This window comes from Molossus molossus, unplaced genomic scaffold (genome assembly GCF_014108415.1).
Source record: "Molossus molossus isolate mMolMol1 unplaced genomic scaffold, mMolMol1.p scaffold_m16_p_19, whole genome shotgun sequence".
NCBI classification, from domain to species: Eukaryota; Metazoa; Chordata; class Mammalia; order Chiroptera; family Molossidae; genus Molossus; species Molossus molossus.
Window position 1 is genome coordinate 44,480,448 of NW_023425354.1, and position 17,461 is coordinate 44,497,908.

General features: G+C 40.9%; 1 protein-coding gene across 3 annotated transcripts in view; it reads right to left on the minus strand.

The window, feature by feature from the left end:
- The window catches only part of ZZEF1 (zinc finger ZZ-type and EF-hand domain containing 1), a 118,673-nt gene that overhangs the window by 41,458 nt on the left and 59,754 nt on the right, over positions 1 to 17,461 (minus strand). For all 3 annotated transcript variants that reach the window (XM_036269907.1, XM_036269906.1, XM_036269908.1), the window contains exons 27-36: positions 15,443 to 15,522; positions 12,950 to 13,043; positions 11,487 to 11,952; positions 10,410 to 10,574; positions 8,380 to 8,499; positions 7,503 to 7,664; positions 5,497 to 5,626; positions 3,145 to 3,283; positions 1,423 to 1,588; positions 557 to 819 (exon numbers count right to left, since the gene is read on the minus strand). In XM_036269907.1, coding sequence (XP_036125800.1) covers positions 557 to 819; positions 1,423 to 1,588; positions 3,145 to 3,283; positions 5,497 to 5,626; positions 7,503 to 7,664; positions 8,380 to 8,499; positions 10,410 to 10,574; positions 11,487 to 11,952; positions 12,950 to 13,043; positions 15,443 to 15,522 — 1,785 coding nt within the window. The remainder of the gene's footprint in view (positions 1 to 556; positions 820 to 1,422; positions 1,589 to 3,144; positions 3,284 to 5,496; positions 5,627 to 7,502; positions 7,665 to 8,379; positions 8,500 to 10,409; positions 10,575 to 11,486; positions 11,953 to 12,949; positions 13,044 to 15,442; positions 15,523 to 17,461) is intronic.

Consider the following 17,461-nt stretch of genomic DNA (forward strand, 5'->3'; position numbering starts at 1 on the left):
GCTACTTATTACAGGTCTGATTTCCCCAGTGTTTACTAGAACGGGAGTCCATTATTCTGCAAGAAATTTAAATGTCTCAGAAGGTTAACATTCATATTATTTTCTCCTTAGCACAACTCAGTGAAGTCTAAATCATCTAGGTATTTTATTAGTCAAACTGTTTTAGTTATAAATAGCTCTCATCTAGAATACAGTTGTGTGGGAGTAGATTTGCACTCCAGGTTGAAAAATCAGGCTGAATTCCTTTGGCAAAGTTAAATCTGATAGATTCAAATACCAAATACGTCACCCACAGACATCAAAAGTTTTAATTATAATTATTTTATATCTTCATGTACATATTTTAAACAAACTAAATGCTACTTTAATGCCAACATTTTTCTCAAATGCATTTGGGAATTTAAAATAAAGTGCCACACCCGGGTGAGCACTGCTTGTGGAAAACTGGACTTTGTAGCCTCTAAACAGAGCATAGTGTTTCACTTCTGCTGGGATTTTCCTTCACAAGGAGCTGAGGGTTGGTTTGATTTGGCTTCTGTGCACAAGGAACAATCACCTTTGCCCTGGTGAGCCTTCATGAGGCAGTCCCCGACAAGCTGCATGCACTGGCTCCGCAGGGTGTTGGCACTGCTGCAAGCCTGGGGGTCCAGCTTCTCTCCATCTACTTCCTCTGAGCTGGCCAGGTGAGCACTATAGAGAGCCAGAGCAGCAAAGAGTAGCCAGGCATAGTTGTGGATGTAGGGCTGGATGAGCCTCTGTCGGTCGCTGATCCGGATGGTCACCATTGGGTGGGCTGTGATACTGTGAGTAGGCAAATGGCTGCAAAGGCAAGACATTTTTAAGGCCTATACACCTTTGTGAGGCTCCAAAATGGAGAACCAGGCCTCAGGGGAGCGCATGCATGGCCACACTGAGCATTCATTACCTCTAAGGCTATGGTCACCAAAAATTTAAAGATAAGTAGGGGTCCTCATCCAGAAAAATGAACAAGCACAAACATTTTACATATTATTTCAGGATTTCACAACTCCCAGAAAACTGTCTATGAAAACCAGAAGATGCAAGAATTTCTATTGAGAAATTTTGTAGGGTGTGGCTATAGCATTTTGGTAATGTGAGAAAATGCCCATAATTTTTAGAGATGGGTATGAAATACGTAAAAACAAATGACTTAAGGTCTGTAATTTGCTTGAAAATACTTTAACAAAGAAAAAAAAAAAGGGGGGGGAAGAAATAAGCTAAGCACACATAGCAAAATCTTCCTAATTGCTAAATCTGGGTAATGGGTAGTATGGGGACTCACTGCACTGATTTCCTCACTTGTATGTTTGAAATTTTTTATAATGAAAGGTTTATTATAAAAAAATAACAAAGGAATACATGAAAACAAAGTTACAGGGTTAGAGGTCATCTGAGACATACCCATAGGAATATTTCTTTGCTGCATAGCATCCATAGCAAAGGTCAAAGTCATCACACACATTGCAATTCATCCTCCGGCCTATGATCAAACCCTGGCAGTGGTCACAGGTAAACTCCATGTTAACCATTTCATGGTCATCTCCGTGGCCCTCAGGCTTCACCCCACCTGGGGGAAAAAATATCAGTGTGTGGTGGATTGGGCAAAGGGCTCTTAGAAGGGCTACTTCCAAACCTAAACCAACCCCAGAAGCAGCACTGTTCCCAATTCATTGCTCAGGACATCAGGAGCCACCACAGGCATCTTCTGGAGACCAGGCTATTCTATCCAGCAGCTCTGAGCACATGTATGAACAATATTCTTGGCATAGAACTTATCAATGGTACCACAGATTGACCCCCCTTTCCAGTGCAACACAGAGACTGATCAAATCAATGATCAATTTCCATTATGATCACTGTCTGCAGAAACAAGTCCATGTGCCCATTTGTGAGCTATCTTTCATGACTGCTCCTCTGATAAATATTAAGCATCTATTGTGTATTCCTGGTAATAAGCACTGAGGAGTGATCAGGTTTTTGCTCTTATGTTTTCATTCCAGAATCAGAGATGATAACAGACTTCATAACTTCTGACCCAATGAGTAAGAAAAAATATTAATCACAAAAGAGACTGCTGTGGTCTCCTTCCTACTCTAAGTGCAGTGAGTCTCCAAACACTGTCATAGACTCTACTTACTGCTCCTTACATCTGACCCACTTCTGTTCCCACCGCCACAATCCTAGTCCAGACACTAATCCCCTTGTCACCACTGTGACTGACTTCCTAAGGGAAACTCTTATAGACAGAACCACCTTCCTCCAGCATAGCTCTGATCATGTTAACATCCTGCTTGAAAAACCTTCTGCAGACTAATTCAAAGTCCTTAGCTAGTATCTCAGAGTCTCACAATCTGGGCCCCACCTGTCTCGATCCATCCTTCAGCTGGACACTTGAGTATGTTTACCTAAACATACTATAGATGCTCACTCCTCTGGCCCTGGACTTGCTCTGCTGTGGATGGTGATGTACTCTCCAATATTTCCTTCACATCACCCAGTTCTAACTTTCTTCAAATATCAATTCACATCCACCTTCCTCCAACAAGCCTTCCCTGCAGAAGTGACTACTACTACTTCTGAACTTTTCCAGAATAATCTGTACTGCTCATTGCAACTCAGCATGCACATGCTTGTACTAGAATAGAAGTGTTCACTCTCCTTCCAGGGTAGGGACTGTATCTCTTACAACCGGGCCATTTGCACAAAGAACACTTAAATGCTCACTATTGTTGGTCTGTTTTACCTCAATATCTACAAGTCAAGAGTTTCAAGAATTTTTGAAGTTTGGCTTTTGTGTATGTGTATTTAATTATTTTTAAACACTGCATAATTCACAGGGAAAGGTAAATTCCTGGAAACTCAACTGAAAGTATATTCATGGGTCGTGAGTATTTATTAAGTGCCTTCATCCAGCATGATGGAAGATGAAAGCATGTCAGGTAACAGAACTTTAGAACTTATGATTCAGCTGGGGAGATAAGGCTCATACTTGCTAACAAGTCAGAATACCACTGGGTAGTATTTCTATTTATTACGATGAGAATCTAAAAATTGACAAGATCACAGAAAATGAAAACGATTATTACTTTTGGGTATGGCATGCTCATACCCAATGAAATTTACCTAGGAAGCAGGTTTTACAGAGATCCATGTCACTGCACTGCAGGCACCTGTAGCGATGCCAGGGGGCAATCTCATCACATCCATCACAAGAGATGTCCACGTTTAACAGGTCACAGTAGCGAGCAATAAACATATGCATCTGTAAGGTCAAATAAACACAATTACCCAACAGACTTTCTGAGAAGGCCACTATTCATTAATCAATCCATCTTTTAATAGTTTAATAGGTACTTAAGATATACCAGGCATTGTGTTAGGTGCTAGGATTAGGAAATGAAGGAGCTTCTAGTGTCTAATGGGGAATTCCCTCAAGCAAACAGATTACACCATACAGTATAAGGGCTTTGATAGGCATATTCAGGAGGCTTAGAGAACACAGAAGAGGGACATCAATGAGTGTTAGGTTTTTCTTTTTTCTTTCTTCTTTTTTTTTTATCCTCACCCGAGGACATTTTTGCATTTTTTGTTCAGACAGAGCGGGAGGGAGAGAGAGGAAGAGAGAGAGAGAGAAACATCGATGTGAAGGGACACATCGAGTGGTTGCCACCCGCACAACCAACCAGGGCCGGGGACAAACTGCAACCGAGGTACGTGCCCTTAGCGGGAACCGAACCCGGGTCTCTCCGGACCGCAGGCCGACGCTCTAACCGCTGAGCCAAACCGGCCAGGGCGAGTGTTAGGTTTTTCAAAGGAGATAATTCCTCAGTAGTGACCTGAAGGCCAAATAGGTATTAGTTGGGTGGGGTTAAGGGTGGAGGACATGCCAGATAAAAGCAGTAACATGCTCTACAGGAGCAAAAGGAAGCTAGACTCATGAAAATGGCAATCATTCAGTATGCAGAATATAGCAGAAGGGGCGGATAATCAGATAAAGTTAGAAAGGTTAATCCACAAAGCGCCTCCAATGCTAGTCTAAGGAGTCACGGAGCATTTTAAAATAGAAGATTAATGTGATCAGATCTGAACATGGTTATTAAGTGAAGACTGGATTGAAAAGGGCAAAACTAGAGTCAGAGAAACTAACCATAACAGACACTGTTAAAGCAATCCCATGACAGGTGATAAGGGCTAGACTTAGCAGTAAGTGAGACTGCAAAAGGTGAGATTTGAGAGGTATTAAGGAGGCAGAAGTAAAATCCTTGGGGACCAACTGGATGTGGGGGATCAGTAAAAGGGAAGAACAACATCCAGACTTCTGGCTTGCGTACTTGGTTGGACAAGGATCATGTTCACAGTTACAGGAAACATTGCAAAAAAAAGCATTGTTTACTGGCACTTAAAAAGAATAACTTTCTGGGGAGATAGTAAGGGCACTGTTTAATGAACAAATTGTTTTACTGGAAAGTACCTGGAGGCTACAGTACAGTTTATCTTTATAGCTTGTAAATTAATCACTCAACACCACACAATAGTACACCAGAGCAAATATGCCAAGTCACTCTGGAACTACAGAACGGCTCCCAGTAATATATTAACAAACATGACAGAAAAATCACGAAGGCCAAGTTGGTGTGCTCCATCCAAGCATCACAGAAGTGCTATATGAGCAAAGTAACTGGCACATAGTAGGCACGCAACACTAAGAAAATTAATGAATCTGAGGCAGCAGATGCCGGGCATACTGTGATTGTGACAGATAAACACCCAATGTGGAGAGATGGACATGGCAGGCTATCTGAGCCTAGAGTCTTTACATATCTGAGTCATGTAATTCTGATTCCATGTATGGCTGCTTCCATGCTCCCTAGGCAACCTTCTGATTGAAACGTGGCTTCCCATGTTGATTTCCTACAGGAGAGGCCAAGGCCTTTAGCAATTCTATTTCTCACTGTAAATTAATACATTGGCACCAACTAATATATATATATGTGTGCATGTGTTTTTTGAGAGAGAGAGATAGAAACATCCATGTAAGAGAGACACATCAATCGGCTGCCTCCTGCACACCCCCTACTGGTGATCGAGCCTGAAACCTGGGCATGTGAACTGATAGGGAATCAAACCAGGACTTCTCAGTCCATGGGACAATGCTCAAACCACTGAGCCACACCAGCCAGGCAAATTGGCACCTAATATTATACTTTATAGGTGGTGCCAATTTATTAATTTACATTAAAAAATACAATGAACCCATTTTCTGCGAGTCTGGTTGTATGGGAGGGAGTCACTCTCTGAGTGTGGTCAAGTCAGTGATCCCTCAGGTTAAAGACCCTCGGTGACAGTGTACTCACTAAGGTACTGCCTGCCACCTGAGCCCTCTCAGGAGACAGCCTGCTGGCACTCCCCCAAGCAGACTTTCCTCTCCAAACTCTTAGCAAATCATTTTAGATTACTCTAGTTGAAATGTCTTACTTTCCTCTGCTTCTCTGGATCTTCCTGGGCTATTTTTTCATACCAGGCCTCAAACATGCCATCCTGACACTCATCCATCCATTCTGAATTCTGCTTGGCATCAGCAAGCTCATCTTCTTCACTCCACTGGCTGAAAGAAGGACATAAAGAGAGAAAAGCATGCCTCTCCCAACAATCCAGGAAAGTGTTGGTTAGCAGACTCTCTGGTCCCATGGGTCTAAAATAGGGGGTTATTTAAAAATTTCTGATGGGAAGAGGTCAGTCTGCTTTTTAAAACCCCAGGATTTTCCAAATGTTTGATAAATATACACCAATAAAAAGGGAGATGCCCTTTCCAGGGCAGACTACAATGGCTGAGAGACTAGAACTTGAAAGGTTGTACCTACATGGCATAATTCTACTTGACAACCATTTGTGATGAACCTACTATGTGCCAGGCACTGGAGCCAAATGAAGTGATTTTCTTACAGAGTCTGATTTGGTCATGTTCAGCATACCCTAGCGGTATCAGCATAACAAGGAAATCAGGAGACCCTGGGGCTTCCACTCTCCCACTAGCTGCTGCAAGACCTTGACACAGCACTCAGCCCTGGTCCTCAGTTTCCACATTTCAAATAGAGTTTCACATAGATAATCCATGGGCTCCTTAGGTGCAAAATTATAAATCTCCATTATTTCAGTTTACGGTTTGTTTTAGCAACCAGAATTTTAAATACAAAATGATTTGCTCAACAGCAAATAGAAAATAAATGACCAGTCAACAAATGCACATTTGTTCATTCTTGTGTTCCAACAGATGGGCTTTAGGGCTGCTCACACTGAGCTCTGGGCTAGGTGCTATCAAGGATGGGGAGGTCAGGTGTGGTCCCACCCCAAGGACTCAGCACAGAGGTACAGACGAAGCCTGGAACAATGAGCAGACTGACAGGTGGAGAGCCTGTGTGCTGATGCCTCCTATGCTGTGTCCCCTCTCTCAGCCAAGAATGCCCTCTGACAGCACAAAGATGGCTAAGGTTTGGTAAACAAAGACACACCTTTAATTCTATCTCCTTTTCCCAGGATAGCTCTTCTTTTTTTTTTTTATCCTCACCCGAGGACATTTTCCCATTTTTTTTGTTCAGGTAGAGTGGGAGGGAGAGAGAGGAACAGAGAGAGAGAGAGAAACATCGATGTGAAAGGAACACATCAAGTGGCTGCCACCCGCACGACCGACCAGGGCCGGGGACAAACTGCAACCGAGGTACATGCCCTTAGCGGGAACTGAACCCGGGTCTCTCCGGACCGCAGGCCGACACTCTAACCGCTGAGCCAAACCGGCCAGGGCCCAGAATAGCTCCTCTGAGAGAAAACCTTTCTGGTGTTACCTCATTCATCTTTCTGGTGTTACCTCATTCATGTATTTCCTCCTAATTCTCTCCTCTTGCTTTTCTTCTCCCATTCTCATTTCTTTTCTAACCGTGTGAGTGTTGATGGGTAACTTGAGCAGTGTGGAAAGACATTAAAAGTGGAAAGAAAGAAAAACCTTTGCATACTATTTTTTTCTCATACTTTTAAGTCCTTATAATATACAAGAGGTTGTAGTGGCTAACACCACAAATACATGTAACAAAAAAGTATAGAAAAGGATACTCTAGTTTCACAAGCTATACTAGTCTCCAAAAATGCAGAGGATCCTCATCCTCTGAGTGTACAACACAACCACCACCAACTAACTTATAGACACTACCATGTACCAGGCACTGGTCCAAACACTGGGGAATAGAACTCATTTATTCTTCACAACAATCCTGTGAGGTTGGTTCTGTTATTATCTCCAGCTGTAAAAATTAGGAAACTGAGGCACAGAGAGAGTAAATAACTTGCCCAAGGCCATCCAACTAGTATGTAACAAAGCCAGGACATTACACAGAGAGCCTAGCTCCAGAGTCCACGCTCTGAATTCCTATGCTACCATGCCTGTATTTCATACTCTGCTATAGGAACTAGAGTGGGGACTAGGTTCTTACCTGATCACACTGTCATGGATACTTATATTTTCTTGTGACATTTTCATGAGGAGATCTGGTAACTGAATGTCAACGAAGAAGGTGAGGTCACTGGGTTCCCAGCCCATATCCAAAAGATGAAGCAGGGCTGTCTGAACACAAGATAAGGCAGGCAGCAAGGACCTAAAGAAGCAGTCGAGGTAAAAGTTATCAAAGCTATGCATTGCCAACAGAGATATGCAAGTCAGAGAGCGGGTCTGATTGGAAGTGGAAAGCATAAGGGAACTCCAGATTGCTGGTCTGGGTTCCTTATAATCTTTCAAGTTTCTCATACTCCATACAAACCTTCTTTAAAGAGCAGCTTAAACAAGAGTTCTGAAAGCAGAGTAAAGTTTTCACCTTGCCAGGACTACCATAGGGAACATTTGATGATAAAGGACTGAGTAGTAAAAATCACCTCTCAAAACAGCAAGAGTTTAATAAAAATTGGGGGGAGGGGGAACATAGTAAGAGCAAGACCAGCTCCAACTCAGATTATGCAACTTAGATGTAGAGAAGAACCATTTGATTTAGGTTTATGTCTAAGCCACTTACTATGGAGAACAATGGGGAGTGGCTTTATTTTTTGTTTTAAAACTACAAAATACATTAAAAACTGAAAAAAAAAAGTTACAAATTCTTAGATAAACCAAGACCCATCCCCTTTAAAAAACTGTATACTCCATATAGGAAAAAAAGCTGGGAGAAAATATACTAATAAGTTAACGTAAGCAATTAGCTGTAGATGGGGTTATTTTCATGTTACTCTTAGTACTTTTCTATATTTTCAACATTGATTTTAAAATTAAAAAAAACAGAAATAATTTTTTTCTCTAGAAATGATAAAGTTATCCAGTACCTGTCATTTATGCTACTAAATCCTTTAATTGCTTTGACCAAAAAGAGAACAAATCGATAATAAGTGTCTCGGATTTCTTTGTGTAGATCTGCACCACAGCCTTCCAAGTGTCCAAAATAACTAGAAACAGGAGAAATTATTGGTCACTTAATTGTCAGAACATCATTTACTTAATAATCATTATTCCTTACATGAAAAAGAGCCAAGAAGAAGCAAACCAAATGAAGTGGCACAGAAACTTAATTAATACAAACACAGTAACTTCAGAAAATAAATAAATCAGCAAGTGAGTCTATCTCTCTGGGTCGAGAGGGCTACCCACAGAAGTATGGAAATACAATTAATCTTCCTTTGCTAATATAAAAACGACCCCACCACTACCTGAATGTCAGATACTGTGTTATTTTTCACAAATTACCTCCTTAATTTTTTATTTCTTTATGATTTTACAAATTACCTCATTTAATCCTCTCCACAAAGTCATGTCCACCCTTCTGCCTCCCTTCTTTGACATCTGTAGCACCAAGCTCACTGTCTTTACTCCTTTGATCCTTGTCACCTTGGAGACTTCAACATCCATGGAAATGATGCCACAGTCCCTCTGCCCTTGAATTTTCTCAACTGTCATTACTACTTCAAACATTCCTACTTCTCCTGAAACTGCCACTACCTCCTCCTAAACCATTTTTAGCTGATGACCATCTTCATATTTTATTTATTTTTAAAATAGAAATGACCACACAGGAATTCCCCCATCTTTGTGCCACCAAAGCTACCAGCCAACTTGGACCTCTATCCACACTGTTTCTTTCTGCTTCCACAGATAGTCTCCCTGGCTCCATCAAAGAGCGACTTCTCTACTTACACAACTGCTACTGCATTGATCCCCCTCTTCCTGCATCAAATTTTCCTCATTACTGCCTCATTCCCACCAGCATACATATATACTAGTATCTCTTGAAAACCCTCAGTTGATCCCACATCCTCTCCAATTACTGTCCGATTTTTCTGCTCCCCTTTAAGGCCAAATTTCTTGAAATAATGCCTATAGTCTTTCTCTGCATTTTATCTCTCTTCTCTCATGCAACCTCTCACATCAGCATTTGACACAACCAACCATTCCTATCTTTTGAGATCCATTCTTCTCTTGGCTTCTATGACACCACCATCCCTGGTTTTTATTTTCAATGGACACTCCTTCTTGATCTCCTTAGCTGACTTACTCTTCCTCTGCCTGACTTCTAAATAAAGAAGCGCCCCTAAGGCTTAGTCCTGAGTCCCCTTCTTGTCTATCTCTGCACTCTTTCTATGAGGTCTCACCTATCTCACGGCTGTAAATACCATCTATATGCTGATTGTATCCAAATTCTATTCCTAACTCCTGGCTTCTTTCCAAAACTTAGGCTCTTATCCCTATTTTCTTGGTATCTTTACTCAGACGTGAAAAAAGCAGTTCAAACTTAACATGTCCAAAATGAAACTTCTGCGTTTCACCCCAATGTTTCTTTCATGCTCTTCCTTTCAGTAAAATACATCACCATCTACTCAGCTGCTCAAGCCAAAATCCTAGGAGTTTCTTTCCCTAGTAGAACAAGGACCCTGTTTGCCTTGCCCATTGCTGTATGTTTATACAACACACAGAAGAGCACCTGGCATACTAAACACTCAGGAAGTATTTACTGACTGCATACTGGAACAACCTTGTGAGGTGCTTACATTAATATCTTTATTGCAAATGAGCATAACATTTATCTCACAGCTTCTAGGAGTATAGGTAAATGGAATATAATCCTCACTGTCTGCTAAAATAAAGCTGATAACTCATCAGGAGAGATAAGCATGTTCCTGGTATTTACTTACTAAAAGGTTAGAACAGAACCCATTTTCCCTTAGGATGAGAGAATAAATTGAACAAAACCATAAATTTGTTTCTTGTGTAGAAATGATAAAATTATTGATTAGAGAAAATAAGGATTTTTTTTTAAAACAACCCCTGCTTGTTTTCCTTGCAGACCTGGATTTGTACTTACTTGGTGAACTCTTTCTGGCAGGTCAGAAGCTCCAACAGGAAAAGAATATAAGGCGGATGGAAGCAATGCGGCTGTCCAAGGGATTCTGCACAGTACTGGATTATCCTCAGGACTTCGAGGATGCTCTGGGCTTGGGCTTTTCTCAAGGAAAGAACCTTTACAACACTGGAGACAGAACTCAAGTCAGGAACACCCAGAAAACTCTTGAGCTGGGGCAGAAAGAAAACATACCCCCACCCAAGTTCTGATGCCATATTATAATACAATGGAAATACTATTGTGAGGTATCAGAAATATCACTTAGGCAGGATGTCAATGTCTGTTTGCTACTTTTAGTCCTTAGCAGCATTACAAATTAATTCATACCAACTGCTGAGAAGTCCAACAACCCATATGAAAAAAATTGAGTAATTAAAAAGGAACCTCGGTATCTTTACTTCCCCACAGAGACAATGCCTTAATTCTTAGGGTACAAAATTAAAACATGACATACTTCCAGAGATGTAGGCCCGCTGACAAATAATTATGACAGAAAATATCAAATTCTAAATTTCTCCCAAGGTTAAAATAAGACAAATTTGTAAGTGGCAGCTACCAAAAGAAATGTTTCATTTTTATCCTAATAGTACATTATTGAGATATAATTTACATAGAAAAGAAGAAAACAATCACCAATTTTTCTTGAACATTCTAAAACAAATCTTGATCTATTCTTTAAATATTACCTGCTCATTTTTTTTTTTTTTTTTATCCTCACCCGAGGACATTTTTGTTCAGGTAGAGTGGGAGGGAGAGAGAGGAACAGAGAGAGAGAAAGAAACATCGACGTGAAAGGATCACATCGAGTGGCTGCCACCCGCACGACCAACCAGGGCCGGGGACAAACTGCAACCGAGGTACGTGCCCTTAGCGGGAACCGAACCCGGGTATCTCTCGACCGCAGGCCGACGCTCTAACCGCTGAGCCAAACCGGCCAGGGCTTACCTGCTCATTTTTAACACGAGCTTTAAGCCTTTGAGTAGGCTGGGTACCTATGGACTAAAAAAGAAAGTGCTAAAAAGGTCATGCCCGACTCACCTCTCATGGGAGAGTGACTGATCTTTAATGAAGTCCATGACATCCTTCAGCACAGGGTATTTTTCTTTGACTGTGGGCACTGGTCTGGCCTCCTCCATTGATCGAAAGGAGAGCAGCCGGAGTCGCCCTCGGGTGAAGGGGGGCCGCCGAGTGGGAGTGGAAGGTGATGAGGGTTCTTCGGCTGTGGCAGAGGGCACTTCTGTGGCAGGAGGGCCACTGCTGGGCGGCAGCTGTGGCTGGACATCCAAGCTAGGACCCCTGTCCCCCACAGCAGGAGCTGCTTCAGTGGGAGATGCCGAGGCTTGGAAATGCTCCTCCACCACAGAACTTGTCCTCTGGCGCTTGTCAAGGGGGCGCAGGTGATCAGTTTCATCTGTAGGTACCAACTTTTCACAGCTTTCTTTTGAACTTATACCCATGGGCAAAAATTTTAGTAATAGAAGGCTCTTCTGAATACATTCTTTGGCTAAATGCAAAAAAAACCAAGAAAGATAATGGCAAAAAGTCTAAATTAAACCTATTGCCTAGTTTTAGAAAGAAAATTATTTATTTAAATTCTAAAATTTAAGACAAGAAATGATTATACCAATACAGTGATATATATACCTACTAACACAATACAATCAAGTTTAACTTATTATATAAACCAAAATCTTCCCAGCACTATCAGCACACTTTAAAATGTTTTATTGTGGACAGTTTCAAACATATATATAGAAGGAATAGAATAAAGACCCCTCTGTGTATTTCCTCACCCAGCTTCAATAGTTATCAACCCAAGGCCAGTCTGGTTTCACCCACTCCCCACTACAATGCAGATTCCAGGCATCACATTATTTCAACTGTAAAAACTTCAGTATATATCTCTAAAAAATAAGTTTTAAATAATAACCATGATATCATTTAAAAAATTAACAGTAATTCCTTAATTTCACTGACTACTCAATGTCCTCACCCAAGGATATGTTTTTCTTTATCCTCACCCGAGGACATTCTTGTATTTATCTTCAGATAGAGCAGGAGGGAGAGAGGGGGGAAGAGAAAGAGAGACACATCGATGTGAGAGAGACACACCGACTGGTCGCCACCCACACGACCCCAACCGGGGCCAGGGACAAACTGCAGCCAAGGTACATGCCCTTAGTGGAACCGAACCTGGGACTCTCTGGACCGCAGGCCGACACTCTTAACTGCTGAGCCAAACCGACCAGGGCCAATGTCAGCACACTTTTAATTCAAAACATAACAAGATGTAGTTGCAAAAGCACCTGATGCCTCCTGAGAGAAGTAATTAGAAAGAGGTAAAAATGAAAGTTTTTACATCCTTGGAAACTACATTTAGAGCCTGTGTTACTTTCCCTAGGTTAACACAGCTTCAACTAAACTAATCTAAAAGACAGGTCACTGCTTTTCTATGAAATGGAAATAGAAGGACCAATAATAACAGGAGTCAGCACACTTACCCAGGCTCTCAGGGTTCACCTCAGCAGCTTCTGACCCACGTTTCTCTTCTGCCTCATTCCCCAGGCTCACCAGAGACTTCTGCTTCATCTCTAACTGGGGGGAGGATTTGAGCCACATAATTAAGCTGTCCAGATATGGCAACAAGGGCAGCCACAGTCACTACTTCAAAAGCACACACTGTTGAGATCATGGAGAACTTTATAGCTATTGTTCAGCTGATGAGGACACAGGACTAAGCTGTTGTTAGTCCTAGAAGTAATGCAGGCTGTGAAGCTGTCTAAAGGTAAATCCACAAAACTACCTTCTTTACAACTATGCATTATTTGAGAGGAGTTTTTACCCATGACCCTATTATTTAAAAAACTCTAGAACACCAGAGCTGGAGGGGCCCTTATCTAAGTACAAAGAAGTGAAGGTCCTTACAAGAGTAATACACCTGGATTTGCTGCAGAGGCTGGACCAAAATTTGGTCTCTATTCTATCCTGAATGAGGGGACACCTCTAAGTGGTACCTAGATTGCCAGGCAGAGAATGGTGCTCCTAGTACCATGGCAGGCAATGGTCACAATGTGGACCACAGTGCTGACAGCCCAGGCAGAAGGCTATGTGTGATTTATGAGAGGCCAGTGTTGGAGAGAAAGCTGGCATCTTATCCAATTGTCAGCAGCCTGACCTATGCTAAACCAGAAGCACAATCTACAATGTGCCTTGTCAATCGCCAAATCTTTTTTTACTTGAACTGTTACGTGGTAGCTAACTTTATCAGACACTCTTTTTCTTGAACTGCTACTACTGCCTTGGTTTCTCTGTCAACACACTCTTGTGATTCTTCTCCTTCATTCTGATGACAATACCTTTTAGTTTTTGGTTTTTTTTTTAATGTGTTTATTGGGTGGTTCCTTACTCATCTTGATTCAGCTGCTTTTAGTGCTGCTTCCTTCTGAAGGAGCCTTCTTTTCCTCCTATTGGCTGACAGAGGACAGTGGAGCAAGCAACACACAAAGCTACCATTTGTTCAGGGCTAAAGATGGAGGTGATTTTATAGCATCCTGGGCATTTCACATGCATAAAGTAGGAATTGGGCCTCTGTACCAGGCGCTGCTTCTTGTTGTAAGAACGAGGTGGAACAAGGTGGTGCAGGGTCTCCAGAAGTGCAGGTTTATTGGGAATTAGCCTGCTGGACTACCTCTAAGGAGAGAGTAGCGTCCTTTTAGTTTCTTTTGAGAGATCCTGTTCATTTTGGCTTCCATCTATTTACCCAGTATTTTTGGGCACCAAATATGTTCCAATCATTGTGAATCCTGTCCAAGGCTTTATGTTCCTGGATAAACTCATACATTTTTTTAAAAAACTATTATTTCAACCTTAACATTTCTACAATGCCTCAGCCACTTAGATTCTTTCACATTTACTAAATCCTCCAGTTACAGGTCTCAGATAACCTAGATGTCCTCACACTCAACATGACCCAAACTGAACTTACCTGCCCACTCTCGGATCCAAGACCATCTTTCCTATTCTGATCAGTGCTTCTACCATCCACCAAGTCACCCAACCCAGCAACATGAGAATGATCCTAAATGCCATCTTCCTGTTCACCATTCACATCAATTGCAAGTCTAATTATTTTATCTTCTAAGTAGCAGAAGCTATCTTCTTCTAATTATCACAATTAGTCTCCTACTTTCAATCTCATTATCCATCTTCTACTAAGTAAAATGTTTTCCCCAAATTACTGTACAATATTTAAGATGATTGTGAATATATAAAAAATAATATGGATATGCAGGTATTCATCTTGATGTCCAAGACATAAAAACAACTCTCCTGATTTTTGTGTTTATAATTTCCATGCATTTGTATGATTTTATTACATTTGATGTACATAACATATATAAAGAATACCATACCTATGAATTCTTCTACAACTTGCTATGTTTTGCTCATCATCATGTTTGTGAGCACCATCCATGCGGATACATGCAGCTCTACTTCATTCACTTTCATAGTAATAGTATACTGTTATCATCACTTTACATTGTAATATAGTATTACATAATAATATAATATGCAATCTCTTTGTCCATTCTCCTGCTTTGTTCTTCCAGTTTATTGCTGTCAGAAACAATGTTGCAGAACGACTTTTCTAAAATGTAGAAAGGCCTCTCCCCTGACTAAAACCATCAGTGGTTGTCCAGAATCTAAAGTAATGCTTTCCCTCCTGGTCTAAGAGATTCCAAGGGTGGCCTTTGAGCTTACTAATGATGTTAAGGGGGCTCAACTGAACCTGTTTACTCTGAACATTCTCAACACTCACCAAATTATTTCAAGGGTTCTAAATTAGTTTATATCCATTCATGTCACTAAACTTTAGTTTAAAAAATAATTCCAAAAGTTATATTCTTAAGGAGAGAGTTACTCACCTTAATTCCATGATATTGTGGTGAGAAAATTTTAAAAATATAAAAATCACATGCAAAGGAAAATCTTACCATCCATATTCGAATCCCATCTGCCAAGGAATACACTTGTGCAAACTCCTCACTCAGGGCTGTCTTGCCCCCACAGTTTACTGGGGAAAGGAGAGACCAAGAGATTACATTCAGTTAACACAATTCACTATTGCAACACTAAGCACAAAGTAGCTTCTAAATCTAACCCACATCAAAAGTTCTTCCCCTGACACTCACACATTGGGAGTGGGTGGTCAAAAGAGGCTTGGGGAAAAAAAACGATCAATTAAACCACAAATAGCTGTAATGACTTCTCTGTGTTACTTCAAACTAACTTTTTTCAAGTGAACAACCTCTGAAATGGACATAGTAGTAAAGTGAGTAAAATATTAAAAGCAAAACTATAAAGATATAAAAATATGAAAATTAAAATAAAAAATACTAAGAGTAGCCCTGGCCGGTTTGGCTCAGCGGTTAGAGCGTCCGCCTGCGGTCCGGAGAGACCCGGGTTCGGTTCCCGCTAAGGGCGCGTACTTCGGTTGCAGTTTGTCCCTGGCCCTGGTTGGTCATGCGGGTGGCAGCCACTCGATGTGTCCCTTCACGTCGATGTTTCCCTCTCTCTCTCTTCCTCTCTCCCTCCCACTCTATCTGTACAAAAATGGGAAAATGTCCTCGGGTGAGGATAAAAAAAAAAAAAATACTAATAGTAAAAAATAATTATTGACATGGAAAAAAGTTCATGATATATTAAGTTTTAAAAGCTGGTTATAAAACAGTATAAACAAAATTGTCTTGTTTAAAAAGAATATACATTAAAAAATATGAGGGGCAAAAGTAGGTTTACAGTTGTTTGTATGGAAAATAATATAATAATTAATAAATAATAATACAAGAATAAACTGTTTCGTGTACTAACAACTATAAACCTATTTTGCCTCACCCTGTATATACATATAATGTATGTATACATACACACACATAAATATATCTAGATAAAAGATTATGTAGATGTATAGAAAACTATTAATAGAGGTGTTCTCAAAGTGGTGAGATTACAGTTGATAACTATTTTAAGAGTTTCCATATTTTGTAAGTTTCTACGCAAGTTGGCATTATTTTTATAATTCAAAAAGCTGGCCCTGGCCAGTTTGGCTCAGTGGTTAGAGTGTCAGCCTGCGGTCCAGAGAGACCCGGGTTCGGTTCCCGCTAAGGGCACGTACCTCGGTTGCAGTTTGTCCCCGGCCCTGGTTGGGTCGTGCGGTGGCAACCACTCAATGTGTCCCTTTCACATCGATGTTTCTCTCTCTCTCTCTCTCTCCCTCCCACTCTATCTGAACAAAAAACGGAAGAAATGTCCTCGGGTGAGGATTAAAACAAACAAAAAAACACTGTAGTTTTTTTTAAAAAACAAAGACCTGCCCCTTCTCTTCATCTGAAAACCAAACTGTAACACATGTACTAGAACAGTGTGAAGCTCCCACTAAACCAATGTATAATGCAATGAATATTTTCTGAACATTTAGAATATGCTGGGCTCTATATCAGGCACTAGAAATACAATGCTGAGAAAAGGACACGTGGTCCCTGCCCTCAAGTAGCTTTCAGTCTAGTTGAAAAACTCCTCCTGTACATTTCTAACCCAAAAGGGTAACCAATTTGTAAACAAATATGAGCAAATTAGCTAGACAAGGACCACTCTCTAAGTAGCTCAGTCTTCAAGAACCCACGGTCAGCCCTTTATTAAAGGCTGGGATAGAAAGAACTGAGACCAAGCATGTCTTCTTCAAAGCAACAGTGATAGGTATTCTCAAAGCAACCTGTATTCAGCAAAATATTTCTAATGCTCACATTTAATTGTGTTTCTCTACTGCAAACAGTTATGTGTTATGTGAACATGATTTGAAAAGGAGCTGCAGAACTCTCCCTCAGCTGAAAACTTTCTGCTTCTCAGCTAAAACTCAAAAGCTTTACCCCTCTACTGAAAGTTCCCACAGGTGACAAAGATTGTCCAGCTCTCTAACTACAATGTGATTATAAAGCATACACGAAATCCACCCC